Source organism: Lampris incognitus, chromosome 2, assembly GCF_029633865.1.
Source record: "Lampris incognitus isolate fLamInc1 chromosome 2, fLamInc1.hap2, whole genome shotgun sequence".
Taxonomy (NCBI): domain Eukaryota; kingdom Metazoa; phylum Chordata; class Actinopteri; order Lampriformes; family Lampridae; genus Lampris; species Lampris incognitus.
In genome coordinates, this window is record NC_079212.1 from 4431843 (window position 1) to 4447863 (window position 16021).

At 49.1% G+C, this 16021-nt stretch overlaps 1 protein-coding gene across 1 annotated transcript in view; it reads right to left on the reverse strand.

Moving 5' to 3' along the window:
• Positions 1–729: 729 nt before the first annotated feature.
• The window catches only part of LOC130107116 (matrix remodeling-associated protein 8-like), a 32089-nt gene continuing 16797 nt past the window's right edge, over positions 730–16021 (reverse strand). Inside the window, exons 6-10 of the mRNA XM_056273531.1 lie at positions 6942–7100; positions 3593–3623; positions 3416–3495; positions 2234–2293; positions 730–882 (exon numbers count right to left, since the gene is read on the reverse strand). Of these exons, the coding sequence (XP_056129506.1) occupies positions 857–882; positions 2234–2293; positions 3416–3495; positions 3593–3623; positions 6942–7100 (356 nt within the window). The 3' untranslated portion in view covers positions 730–856. The remainder of the gene's footprint in view (positions 883–2233; positions 2294–3415; positions 3496–3592; positions 3624–6941; positions 7101–16021) is intronic.

The following is a 16021-nucleotide window of genomic DNA, read 5'->3' on the forward strand; positions in this document are numbered from 1 at the left end:
CGTGCTCCTACATTGTCATCATAAATGATATAAATGCTAATTCATACGAAGAGCTTTATTCCAGCATTGCATACATCCATGTTTGGGGGGGGGGGGGAGAAAAACATAATCAAGTGATCATCACCTGTTATCTGATATCTGTGAAATACCGAGAGACACGTCACTTCGGCGAAGTGAGCTGAATCAGGGCCCCCGCCTCGGGTTTCGACCGTCTGCTGTTTGTCGTTTTCACGAGAGCAGGTAACAGGTCCAGCAATGGATGTCTTATTTTGGAGCAAAGCTCTTCAACTACCGTCCAAATACAGTGGAACGAGCAACGGGTACAGGACGAGTATCTATCGTGGGTTACAGAACAGCGAGGCATGTGCAAATCACAAAGAGACAAAACACACACAGAACACGTCATAAATCATGTGGAGGAGAGCGGCCAGCTCGCAAAGCTCTGCTAGCACACTTACAAACACAGGTACCTTGATATAACAGCATGCATTCTGGTACAAACACACAGGGGGCGTGACTGACAAGAGATGTGACAGAACACAATAGGAACAAAGAGATTAGGGATACAATGTATGTTTATCCACATCGATCACCATACAAGTTGCATCAAGATAAAGCTAAAAACAGCTGGTGTCTTTCAACAGAACATGTTGGCGATCCAAATTTGAACTGGAGCAGGGGGATCTCCTCCCTCCTGCCCCCCCTCCTCCCTCCTGCCCCCCCCTCCTCCCTCCTCCCTCCTGCCCCACCCCCCTCCCTCTCTCTGACATTTCCTTCTGGATTTCCTCATCTTGTTGTCTCCTCCAGTGTTGCCCTGGACCTGCCAGCAGCGTGTCAGCCTCCCGCCCACTCCCGCTCACTTCCACAGCTTCCCGTCACAGTCTGAGAGGAGAGGCGAGAGGAGGGGCGAGAGGAGAGGAGAGGCGAGAGGAGAGGAGAGAGGAGGCGCGAGAGGAGAGGAGAGGCGAGAGGAGGGGCGAGAGGGGAGGCGAGAGGAGAGGAGAGGCGAGAGGAGAGGAGAGAGGAGGCGCGAGAGGAGAGGAGAGGCGAGAGGAGGGGTGAGAGGAGAGGCGAGAGGAGGGGCGAGAGGAGAGGCGAGAGGAGGGGTGAGAGGAGAGGCGAGAGGAGAGGGGAGGCGAGAGGAGGGGCGGCGAGAGGAGAGGCGAGAGGAGAGGCGAGAGGAGGGGTGAGAGGAGAGGCGAGATGAGAGGAGAGAGGAGAGGCGAGAGGAGAGGAGAGGCGAGAGCAGGAGAGGCGAGAGGAGAGGAGAGGCAAGAGGAGAGGGGGGCGAGAGGAGGGGTGAGAGAAGAGGCGAGAGGAGAGGGGGCGAGAGGAGGGGTGAGAGGAGGGGCGAGAGGAGAGGAGAGAGGAGGGGCGAGAGGAGAGGAGAGGCGAGAGGAGAGGGGAGGCGAGAGGAGGGGCGAGAGGAGAGGCGAGAGGAGAGGCGAGAGGAGAGGCGAGAGGAGGGGCGAGAGGAGAGGCGAGAGGAGAGGGGAGGCGAGAGGAGGGGCGGCGAGAGGAGAGGCGAGAGGAGAGGCGAGAGGAGGGGTGAGAGGAGAGGCGAGATGAGAGGAGAGAGGAGAGGCGAGAGACGAGGCAAGAGGAGGGGTGAGAGGAGAAGAGAGAGGAGAGGCGAGAGGAGAGGAGAGGCGAGAGGAGAGGAGAGGCGAGAGGAGAGGAGAGGCGAGAGGAGAGGGGGGCGAGAGGAGGGGTGAGAGGAGAGGCGAGAGGAGGGGTGAGAGGAGGGGCGAGAGGAGAGGAGAGGCGAGAGGAGAGGAGAGGCGAGAGGAGAGGAGAGGCGAGAGGAGAGGCGAGAGGAGAGGAGAGAGGAGGGGTGAGAGGAGGGGCGAGAGGAGGGGTGAGAGAAGGGGCGAGAGGAGAGAGAATGTTTATTTGCTCTTATCCATCTTATGCCCCTTTTCCAGCACATGGTACCGACTCAACTCGACTCGACTGTTTCAGTTTCCATTAATGGAACGTTCCGGCATTTTGGCAGCTGTCACCACTCCTCTGGCACCACCTTTGTCGAGGTTCCGGGAAAACTGGAGCGGGTACCGACATCAGTGCAGACCAGCTACACTGAGGGGTGCTGCTACGGCGATGGAAACCGACGCTCCGCGAGTCCGGTCGAGTCCAGTCGAGTCCAGTCGAGCCGGTACCGTGTAGTGGAAAAGGAGCATCGGTGGTTTGTAAGAGTGACCGTGTCCCCCGTGAGCGCCTCGTGTTTCCTCACCATGGTTGCAGTCTTTGGACATGTCTCTCTCCTTCAGCAGGTTGTTTTTGTAGTCTGCGACTGTGGGGGGACACAGGTGGGGGAGACGGTGTGAGATACAGTGAAAGTACAAAGAAGGCTGAATCAGTTCATCTGGACACAACGCTCATTTATTTATTTATTTTGGGGGGGGGATTCCCCCCCTTTTTTCTCCCCAATTGTACTTGGCCAATCACCCCACTCTTCCAAGCCGGTCTCTGCTCCACCCTCCCCCCCTCTGCTGACCCGGGGAGGGCTGCAGACTACCACATGCCTCCTCCCATACATGTGGAGTCACCAGCCGCTTCTTTTCACCTGACAGGGAGGAGTTTCACCAGGGGGGGATCACACTGTTCCCCCCAGTTCCCCCTCCCCCCCTGAACAGGCGCCCCAACCGACCAGAGGAGGCGCTAGAGCAGCGACCAGGACACATACCCACATCCGGCTTCCCCCCTGCAGACAAGGACGATTGTGTCTGTAGGGAGGCCCGACCAAGCCGGAGGTAACACGGGGATTCGAACCGCCGATCCCCGTGTTGGTAGGCAACGGAATAGACCGCCACGCCCCCCGGACACCTGACACAGTGTTTACTGACAGACACGCTCCATCATCATCTACGTGACCTCTTCAGTCTCAGCTGACTGCGGGTGTCCCCCCCCTTACAAACAATAGAGCGGCCTAACGACCCGAACCCACGGCCAGTTTCACATGCAGGTATGGGCGGACCGTGTTTCTAAGGCCGGGGACACCTGCAGTCAGCCGAGCCTGGAGAGGCCATTTCTGCCCCTTCTCCACTACACGGTACCGGCTCAACCCGATTCGTCCTTTTCGTTCTCCATCACTGGAAAGTTCCGGCATTTTGGTAACTGTTACCGCTGGTCTGGTACCACCTTTGTCGAGGTTCCGAAAACACTGGAGCGGGAACCAAAATCAGTGCAGACCAGCTACACATGGGGGGGGGGGGGGTCCTGTTACGACACTCTGCGAGTCGAGTCGAGTGGAGCCGAGTCGAGCCGAGTGGAGCTGAGCCGGGACCATGTGGTGGACCAGGGGCATTAGATGAGTGATGAAACGTCTCTGAGCTGATTCACCTGGATTACTGAGCCTAAAGAAAAAGATACGGGGGAAGTTCTGTCGACAACATTGTGAATGAGCGAGTTGTACCTAAGTTCAGGGGCTCCTGGTTGCAGGTCTTCAGCTCTGTGCAGTCCATCGACAGGTCAGCCCCACCGACCACGTGCCCCCTGTGCAGAAATAAGCAACGCTTGCGTTATTATGGCATTTACCGAACGGGGGCGCTCTCCGTGAATGATGAGGTAATGTGGAGTTGTCAGTTCTCACCGGCTAGATCCACGCAGGTCATACTCCAGTCCTGAAACGAGATTTCAAACCCAATCCTTAAAACAACCCAACACCGCGTGTATAATCCTGATCAGGCTCCATAATGAGGAGCCATAAACAGTGAGTCATAAATGCAAATATATAAATAGAGATAAATAGAGAGATATAAATATATATATGTAAATATAAAATTATTCATATTTAAAATACAATATTCATTTATTGTATATTTGTTATTATTGTTTATTATTCATATATATTTATATTAAATTTATCCATATAAATATAAACGAATATACATAAATTTATTTATATTTATCATATATTATTTACTTATTATATATGTATTGTATTTATTGATTATAATATTTATATTAAATTTATATAAATATAAATGAATGAGTATAAATGCTTATAAGCTCTTACAGCACGCGTGTTAAAGTAGGCCTTTTATAGTTGTTAATAATGGCGGTGCAAGAAAACCCAGTAAAATGTGAATCAGACCTTAACACTTCTGAACCTGGAGGTTTTAGTCCTAAATGTTTGTAGTTTGAACAAATATTTTGGTGGAGACAGTCTAGTCCTGTAGGCAGGATTATACTACTGCTATTACTACTATTGCTACTATTACTACTGTTAATACTAGGAAGAGGTTAAGTTTGGATGTAAAAAAGGGAGAAGACATTAAATACAACATTATAATAATCCATATTAATAGGATGGTTATTGATATTTATAAGCCATCTGTTTGTGCTGCGAGAGCCTACAAGTTACCCATTTATCGATCACTGTTTACAGCTTGTCGTCATAAAGATGGCATCATAATGCTGACATGCTGTACAGTGTCTTTAATTATTATTATCATCATTATTATCAATGTGGTTTAAATCACAGTGTGTTAATGTAAACGTGCACCAGCTGGCAGATACATAGTATCCAGGTGTTCTACTTGTTGTAAGACTGGTAATGCGGAGGCGGTGCACTTGTTTCATGGCTCTTACCAGGAATGTTCAGCCAACAGGAAAATAGACCTTAAGACTACAATCTGGACTCATCAGGATCAGGTCTTAGTTAGAGTAAACGACTTGACATGAGCACCCTGATGCCAAAACACACACGCACCTCGACCAAAACCACACAGGGAATCCAATACTGCACTCTACCACGCAACAAATACCCCACCCCACCCCCCCGGGAGATGCCTGCAACAAATAAACCCCCCCGGGAGATGCCCGCAACAAATAAACCCCCCCGGGAAATGCCCGCAACAAATAAACCCCCAAGAGATGCCCGCAACACATAACACCGCCCCCGAGAGATGCCTGCAACAAACACCCCCCCCCCCGGGAAATGCCCGCAACACATAACACCCCCCCAAGAGATGCCCACAACGTGATCATCAAACACAATGTACAAGACAATATACAATTATGGACAATACACAAATAGTTGACTTGGTTAACATCTCTGATGTGCAGTAACGGAGGTGCGTTATTTACTGGACATAAACATAAACACTCATTTCATCATCATTTTGTGTTATAAGATGTCACATGTGCCCTGTGAGGGCCTGGCGGCCTGTCCAGGGTGTCTCCCTGCCTGCCGCCCAGTGGCTGCTGGGATAGGCTCCCACATCCCCGCCACCCTGACAGCAGGGTAAGCGGTTTGGATGGGTGGATGGATGGGTGGATGGGTGGATGGATGGATGACTTGAAACAAGTATTATCATGAAACCAGTTAACTTTCTTAAACAAACAATACTACCCGCCAGTGAGGTAAGAAACTTTTACCAGTGACATCCTGAAATAAACATTATGAGTCTTACAGCAAGATAAAAGTCCCTTGATGAGAGTACGAGGAGAGCACACACACACCCACACACCCACACACACACACACACACACACACACACACACGGCACCCTACACTTGTGGCAACCCCTCATTGACTACATACATTCCCCAGCCCTTAACCCTAACCTGATCCTGATCCTAATCCTAACCTTAACCCTAACCCTAACCTGATCCTAATCCTAACCCTAACCCTAACCTGATCCTAATCCTAACCCTAACCCTAACCTGAGCCAACCTTAACCCTAACCCTAACCTGATCCTAATCCTAACCTTAATCCTAACCCTAACCTGATCCTAATCCTAACCTTAACCCTAACCCTAACCTGATCCTAATCCTAACCTTAACTGTAACCCTAACCTGATCCTAATCCTAACCTTAACCCTAACCCTAACCCGATCCTAATCCTAACCTTAACCCTAACCCTAACCTGATCCTAATCCTAACCCTAACCCGATCCTAATCCTAACCCTAACCTGACCCTAACCCTAACCTGATCCTAATCCTAACCTTAACCCTAACCTGATCCTAATCCTAATCCTAACCTTAACCCTAACCCTAACCCTAACCTGATCCTAATCCTAACCTTAACCCTAACCCTAACCTGATCCTAATCCTAACCTTAACCCTAATCCTAACCTTAACCCTAACCCTAACCTGATCCTAATCTTAACCCTAAAACCAAGTCCTAAGCCTGAAATAGACCATTTTACTCATGGGGACCAATAAAATGTCCCCACAAGGTAGGTGGTTTCAGATTTTTGTATCCTAATGGGGACATTTGGTGCCCATTAGTATAGCAAAACCTGGTACACACACACACACACACATGTCTTTTTAGGTCACTTTTGGGGACTTGGATTCATTCCCTAGCTCTTAATGCTAACTTTAGCCATCAGAACTATAGGCCTATTCCGTTGCCTACCAACACGGGGATCGCCGGTTCGAATCCCCACGCTACCTCTGGCTTGGTCGGGCGTCTCTACAGACACAACTGGACATGTCTGCGGGTGGGAAGCCAGATGTGGGTATGGGTCCTGGTCGCTGCACTAGCGCCTCCTCTGGTCGGTTGGGGCGCCTGTTCGGGGGAGAGGGGGAACTGGGGGGAATAGCGTGATCCTCCCACGCGCTACGTCCCCCTGGTGAAACTCCTCACTGTCAGGTGAAAAGAAGCGGCTGGTGACTCCACATGTATGGGAGGAGGAATGTGGTATTGTGCAGCCCTCCCCGGACCAGCAGAGGGGGTGGAGCAGAGACCGAGACGGCTCGGAAGGATAATTGGCCAAGTACAAATCGAGAGAAAAGGGGGAAAATCGCCAAAAAACCCCTCCATACCTAACCTTAACCACTGACCCTAAATCAGCTTTTTCTCAATGGAGGACGCGACTTTTGTCTCCAACTCATCTGTGGTTTCTGGTTTTTCCCCATTTTGGAAGAAAAACCTGGTACACACACACACACACACACACACACACACACACACACACACAAAGAGTACCTCTATTTTGGCGTCTGCGGGTCAGCACGATGGCGGCGGCCACGATGAAGGCGAGCAGCAGGAGGGTGGCCAGGATGTAGCCCAGCTGCTGGGGGAAGTGGCCTCGCTGCTCCGGGAGGATGACGTTGACCACTCTGGGCCTCTCTACCTCTCCGGTACCTGGAGGCAGAACACGGATAAGGACAAGGGGTCAGGGGTCAGGGTTTGGAGAAATAACCCACCTTGCATGCGGCCCGGCCTCCGCTGCCCTCCGCTGGGGCAAACTAAAATCCCACGAGACAACAGAATAAGTCATTGCGGAGAAGCTACGATGCTGTCAGAGTGCTGAATCAATACTGGATTAGATGTACTTTAGGGCTGTGACCAGTGTACTGAACATTTCCATGCGAGTGGGCTCCTGCTCTCGTCCTCGTTCCTTCATTCCTCCTCCTCTTGTTGTTTTTCCCAGAGGCGAAAAAGGAGAGCAGGAGCGAAATGTCAGAATGCTTTTCAGCTGTAATGGCTTCCAGACTTGATGTCACACAGCTGTTATGTTTTTCTTCCCCCCCCCCCCCCAGAAAAAAAACCCAGACTAACTAGAGGAGGAGAGGAGGGGGAGGGCAGGAAAAGGGGGGAGTAAAGAAAGAGGAATTCTATCGTGCGGTCTGTCTGTCTGAGCAGAACTTCCAGTTATTTACTCATTGTTCCCATGAAGTGCAGAAGTTCAGGTTTTCAGCGTGTCGGATGGAAATAAACCTGCGACACCTTCTTTCTTCGTCAGCGAGTGGGTCGGACGGGCCGGCCCAGTCGGTTCAGCCCCACCACGGCCTGCAGCCGAACGGCAGCGAGGAGGAAATGTTGTCGGGCTTGGCCGTAAAATAAATACATGAATAAAGAAAACACGGAGATGATGAAATGCTACTGGGAAATCTCTTCTGTAGAATCTGAAAATCCTCTTTCTTAACCGGCGGCTGCTGAAGCCATTAGAAACACCGAAGCCATTAGAAACACCGAAGCCATTAGAAACACTGAAACCATTAGAAACACTGAAACCATTAGAAACACTGAAACCATTAGAAACACCGAAGCCATTAGAAACACTGAAACCATTAGAAACACTGAAACCATTAGAAACACTGAAGCCATTAGAAACACTGAAGCCATTAGAAACACTGAAACCATTAGAAACACCGAAGCCATTAGAAACACTGAAACCATTAGAAACACTGAAACCATTAGAAACACTGAAGCCATTAGAAACACTGAAACCATTAGAAACACTGAAGCCATTAGAAACACTGAAACCATTAGAAACACTGAAACCATCAGAAACACTGAAGCCATTAGAAACACTGAAACCATTAGAAACACTGAAACCATTAGAAACACTGAAACCATTAGAAACACTGAAACCATTAGAAACAGCGAAACCATTAGAAACACCGAAGCCATTAGAAACACCGAAACCATTAGAAACACCGAAGCCATTAGAAACACCGAAGCCATTAGAAACACCGAAACCATTAGAAACACTGAAACCATTAGAAACACTGAAACCATTAGAAACACTGAAACCATTAGAAACACTGAAGCCATTAGAAACACTGAAACCATTAGAAACACCGAAGCCATTAGAAACACCGAAACCATTAGAAACACCGAAACCATTAGAAACACCGAAGCCATTAGAAACACCGAAGCCATTAGAAACACTGAAACCATTAGAAACACTGAAGCCATTAGAAACACTGAAACCATTAGAAACACTGAAACCATTAGAAACACCGAAGCCATTAGAAACACTGAAACCATTAGAAACACTGAAGCCATTAGAAACACTGAAACCATTAGAAACACTGAAACCATTAGAAACACCGAAGCCATTAGAAACACTGAAACCATTAGAAACACTGAAGCCATTAGAAACACTGAAACCATTAGAAACACCGAAGCCATTAGAAACACTGAAACCATTAGAAACACTGAAACCATTAGAAACACTGAAACCATTAGAAACACTGAAACATTATGAACACTAAGATTCTGCACACGGTAGGGCTGGGAGATGTATCGATACAGTGATATTAGACGACATATTAGACTACATATTAGACTACATATTAGACGACATATTAGACTACATATTAGACTACATATTAGACGATATATTAGACGACATATTAGACGACATATTAGACGACATATTAGACTACATATTAGACGACGTATTAGACGACATATTAGATTACATATTAGACGACATATTAGACTACATATTAGACGACATATTAGATTACATATTAGACGACATATTAGATTACATATTAGACGACATATTAGACGACATATTAGACTACATATTAGACGACGTATTAGACGACATATTAGACGACATATTAGATTACATATTAGACGACATATTAGACTACATATTAGACGACATATTAGACTACATAGTAGACGACATATTAGACGACATATTAGACTACATATTAGACTACATATTAGACGACATATTAGACTACATATTAGATTACATATTAGACTACATATTAGACTACATATTAGACGACATATTAGACTACATATTAGACTACATATTAGACGACATATTAGACTACATATTAGACTACATATTAGACGACATATTAGACGACATATTAGACGACATATTAGACGACATATTAGACTACATATTAGACGACGTATTAGACGACATATTAGATTACATATTAGATGACATATTAGACTACATATTAGACTACATATTAGATTACATATTAGACTACATATTAGACTACATATTAGACGACATATTAGACTACATATTAGACGACATATTAGACTACATATTAGATGACATATTAGACGACATATTAGACTACATATTAGACTACATATTAGACTACATATTAGACGACATATTAGACGACATATTAGACTATATATTATTAGACTACATATTAGACTACATATTAGACTACATATTAGACTACATATTATTAGACTACATATTAGACTACACATTATTAGACTACATATTAGACGACATATTAGACTACATATTAGACTACATATTAGACTACATAATATTAGACTACATATTAGACGACATATTAGACGACATATTAGATTACATATTATTAGACGACATATTAGACTACATATTAGACGACATATTAGACTACATATTAGACGACATATTAGACTACATATTAGACTACATATCAGACGACATATTAGACGACATATTAGACTACATATCAGACGACATATTAGACTACATATTAGACTACATATCAGACGACATATTAGACGACATATTAGACTACATATTAGACTACATATTATTAGACTACATATTAGACTACACATTATTAGACTACATATTAGACGACATATTAGACGACATATTAGACTACATATTAGACTACATATTATTAGACTACATATTAGACTACATATTATTAGACTACATATTAGACTACATATTAGACGACATATTAGACGACATATTAGACTACATATTAGACTACATATCATCTGGGATTTTGGACAAGGTAATATTGTGATATAACACAAATATCGTCTTTTCCTGTTCTTTTAATTTTTTTGGACCTTTCCCCCCTTTTCCCCCCCCAATTGTACCCGGCCAATCACCCCACTCTCCCGAGCCGTTCCGGTCTCTGCTCAACCCCCTCTGCCGGTCCGGGGAGGACTGCAGACCACCACATGCCTCCTCCCATACCTGACAGTGAGGAGTTTTACCAGAGGGACGTAGTGCGTGGCAGAATCACGCTATTCCCCCCGACCGACCAGAGGAGGCGCTAGTGCAGTGACCAGGACACACACCCACATACGGCTTCCCACCCGCAGACACGACCGATTGTGTCTGTGGGGACACCCGACCAAGCCTGGGGTAACACGGGGGTTCGAACCGACGAGCCCCGTGTTGGTAGGCAACGGAACAGACCGCCATGCTACCAGGACACCGCGTGTCCAAAAGGTTAATGGACATCGAATTGTCCCAGAAATAATTTCTTCTTATTATTATTGTTGTATCATTAGTGTTAATCAATGTTTCTGACTTGTCAGTTATTAGCTTCCGTCTCAGACTTGACTCGGACTCGCCTCCTAAAGACCTGATCCGAACGCAGACTGGCTTTGGGTGGTCCTGACCACAAGGCTAACCCTAACTAATTGTTATAATGTCAACCGTCGTCACCGCGGCCGCATGGTTTTGAAGTTCACCAGAATTTCGGGTCTTGCCTGATAGCCAAACCACCACAGAAGAGCTGACACATTCCTTATTCCTCACGCTGGGTCTTGTGACCTCTGACTACACTCAGAGACCAGGAACCACCACACACTGCACAGTCTGACTACACTCAGAGACCAGGAACCACCACACACTGCACAGTCTGACTACACTCAGAGACCAGGAACCACCACACACTGCACAGTCTGACTACACTCAGAGACCAGGAACCACCACACACTGCACAGTCTGACTACACTCAGAGACCAGGAACCACCACACACACACTGCACAGTCTGACTACACTTAGAGACCAGGAACCACCACACACTGCACAGTCTGACTACACTCAGAGACCAGGAACCACCACACACTGCACAGTCTGACTACACTCAGAGACCAGGAACCACCACACACTGCACAGTCTGACTACACTCAGAGACCAGGAACCACCACACACACACTGCACAGTCTGACTACACTCAGAGACCAGGAACCACCACACACTGCACAGTCTGACTACACTCAGAGACCAGGAACCACCATACACTGCACAGTCTGACTACACTCAGAGACCAGGAACCACCACACACACACTGCACAGTCTGACTACACTCAGAGACCAGGAACCACCACACACTGCACAGTCTGACTACACTCAGAGACCAGGAGCCACCACACACTGCACAGTCTGACTACACTCAGAGACCAGGAACCACTACACACCTCACAGTCCGACTACACCCAGAGACCAGGAGCCACCACACACTGCACAGTCTGACTGCACTCAGAGACCAGGAACCGTTACACACCTCACAGTCTGACTACACTCAGAGACCAGGAACCACTACACACTGCACAGTCTGACTACACTCAGAGACCAGGAACCACTACATACCTCACAGTCTGACTACACTCAGAGACCAGGAACCACTACACACCTCACAGTCTGACTACACCCAGAGACCAGGAACCACCACACACTACACAGTCTGACTATACTCAGAGACCAGGAACCACCACACACTGCACAGTCTGACTACACTCAGAGACCAGGAACCACCACACACTACACAGTCTGACTACACTCAGAGACCAGGAACCACCACACACTGCACAGTCTGACTACACTCAGAGACCAGGAACCACCACACACTGCACAGTCTGACTACACTCAGAGACCAGGAACCACCACACACTGCACAGTCTGACTACACTCAGAGACCAGGAACCACCACACACTGCACAGTCTGACTACACTCAGAGACCAGGAACCACTACACACCTCACAGTCTGACTACACTCAGAGACCAGGAACCACTACACACCTCACAGTCTGACTACACTCAGAGACCAGGAACCACTACACACCTCACAGTCCGACTACACCCAGAGACCAGGAGCCACCACACACTGCACAATCTGACTATACTCAGAGACCAGGAACCACTACACACCTCACAGTCTGACTACACTCAGAGACCAAGAACCACCACACACTGCACAGTCTGACTATCCTCAGAGACCAGGAACCACCACACACTGCACAGTCTGACTATACTCAGAGACCAGGAACCACCACACACTGCACAGTCTGACTATACTCAGAGACCAGGAACCACCACACACTGCACAGTCTGACTATACTCAGAGACCAGGAACCACCACACACTGCACAGTCTGACTATACTCAGAGACCAGGAACCACTACACACCTCACAGTCTGACTATACTCAGAGACCAAGAACCACCACACACTGCACAGTCTGACTACACTCAGAGACCAGGAACCACCACACACTACACAGTCTGACTATACTCAGAGACCAGGAACCACCACACACTGCACAGTCTGACTATACTCAGAGACCAGGAACCACTACACACACACTGCACAGTCTGACTACACTCAGAGACCAGGAACCACTACACACCTCACAGTCTGACTACACTCAGAGACCAGGAACCACTACACACCTCACAGTCTGACTACACTCAGAGACCAGGAACCACTACACACCTCACAGTCTGACTACACTCAGAGACCAGGAACCACCACACACTGCACAGTCTGACTACACTCAGAGACCAGGAACCACTACACACCTCACAGTCTGACTACACTCAGAGACCAGGAACCACTACACACCTCACAGTCTGACTACACTCAGAGACCAGGAACCACTACACACCTCACAGTCCGACTACACCCAGAGACCAGGAGCCACCACACACTGCACAATCTGACTATACTCAGAGACCAGGAACCACTACACACCTCACAGTCTGACTACACTCAGAGACCAAGAACCACCACACACTGCACAGTCTGACTATACTCAGAGACCAGGAACCACCACACACTGCACAGTCTGACTACACTCAGAGACCAGGAACCACCACACACTGCACAGTCTGACTATACTCAGAGACCAGGAACCACCACACACTGCACAGTCTGACTATACTCAGAGACCAGGAACCACCACACACTGCACAGTCTGACTATACTCAGAGACCAGGAACCACCACACACTGCACAGTCTGACTACACTCAGAGACCAGGAGCCACCACACACTGCACAGTCTGACTATACTCAGAGACCAGGAACCACTACATACCTCACAGTCTGACTACAGTCAGAGACCAGGAACCACTACATACCTCACAGTCTGACTACACTCAGAGACCAGGAACCACCACACACTACACAGTTTGACTACACTCAGAGACCAGGAACCACTACACACTGCACAGTCTGACTATACTCAGAGACCAGGAACCACCACACACTGCACAGTCTGACTATACTCAGAGACCAGGAACCACCACACACTGCACAGTCTGACTACACCCAGAGACCAGGAGCCACCACACACTGCACAGTCTGACTACACTCAGAGACCAGGAACCACCACACACTGCACAGTCTGACTATACTCAGAGACCAGGAACCACTACACACCTCACAGTCTGACTATACTCAGAGACCAGGAACCACCACACACTGCACAGTCTGACTATACTCAGAGACCAGGAGCCACCACACACTGCACAGTCTGACTACACCCAGAGACCAGGAACCTCTTAGAGAAGCTTTTTCATCCTAGTAAACAAACGAGGGACACGGTGATGTTCTCTGTTGTAGTACCTGCGGACGCATGTTAATATGCATGCAGAGTCGTGTCCACGGTTCTGGTCTCCGGAGTGCCATTACTGGAAGCCCGGCCCCGCCCGTCCACGGCTCGGCTGATGCACATTTCCATATTCTTGACAAACCAAGACAAGAGCCTTCGTGTTAATGGCTGTTTGGCACATGCTGCACAGGGGGCGACAGTGCGGGGGGCTCGTCCCCTGGGACAGAAAGCGTCGTCGTTTTGGAAATGAAACGGGCGAGACCGGAAGTCCTCGACGGCCCCCCGCGTGTCCACCGAGGCCCGGCCTTGTGCTGGCTCTCGGCCTACGTGATCACAGCATCCAAGTACAAAGGAGAAATGGCTTTGGTAATTGCAGATGATTGCTGGCATTGGGGGAGGGGGGGGAGGGAGGGGGGGAGGGGGGGGAGGGGAGCGATTTGGGCTTCTCGGTCTTAATGTGAAATAGAAAAGAGCACCGACCGCTACCCGAGTCTCCCACTGAGACAGACTCAAAGGACCCTGACAGGATACCATCACACAACGTGTGTGTTTCCTGACAGGATACCATCACACAACGTGTGCGTTTCCCGACAACGTGCTTTCGCAGAGCCGCTAACCGGGCCGACGCTTCTTCAACTCTTTAACGGGGGATTCAAACGCCCGACACATGCCTGCAGCCCCCTCCCCCGCGCCGCTCTTTCATGTCACAGCTGGCCCAGATGTTACACAGATGTAGGAGACTTCCTCCGACGGCCGATAAACACGCCTCGGCCAGGGGCTGATGCACATCGGCATGCGGGGGGGGGGGGCAGGGACGGGGGGGGCAGAGAGTAAACACGCTAGAAATACAGCAACCGGTGGAGACAAGAGGACGGGGAAACGGGGTCAAACCCAGGAAAAACAGCAAACCCTCCATTCCCAGAGGGCCTGGCTGTGTCGGGGCCTGCACCCCGCTCCACGGCGGTGAACCAGCACAAAACCAGAAACGCCTCCAAGGAATGTGAAACCACTTCCGCTCCGGCCAATTAGCGGTTCCTTACTGGAGACGCATTCTTTAAGGCAGCAAGAAGGCAGCAAGGAGGCAGCAAGGAGGCAGCAGGGAGGCAGCAAGGAGGCAGAAAGGAGGCAGAAAGGAGGCAACAAGGAGGCAGCAGGGAGGCAGCAAGGAGGCAGAAAGGAGGCAGAAAGGAGGCAGCAAGGAGGCAGCAAGGAGGCAGCAAGGAGGCAACAAGAAGGCAGCAAGGAGGCAACAAGGAGGCAGCAAGGAGGCAGTAAGGAGGCAGCAAGGAGGCAGCAAGGAGGCAGCAAGGAGGCAGAAAGGAGGCAGCAAGCAGGCAGCAAGGAGGCAACAAGAAGGCAGCGAGGAGGCAGCGAGGAGGCAGCGAGGAGGCAGCGAGGAGGCAGCAAGAAGGCAGCGAGGAAGCAGCGAGGAGGCAGCGAGGAGGCAGCAAGGAGGCAGCAAGGAGGCAGCAAAGAGGCAACAAGGAGGCAGCAAGGAGGCAGTAAGGAGGCAACAAGGAGGCAGCAAGGAGGCAGCGAGGAGGCAGCGAGGAAGCAGCGAGGAGGCAGAAAGGAGGCAGCAAGAAGGCAGCGAGGAAGCAGCGAGGAGGCAGCAACGAGGCAGCAAGGAGGCAACAAGGAGGCAGAAAGGAGGCAGCAAGGAGGCAGCAAGGAGGCAACAAGGAGGCAGAAAGGAGGCAGCAAG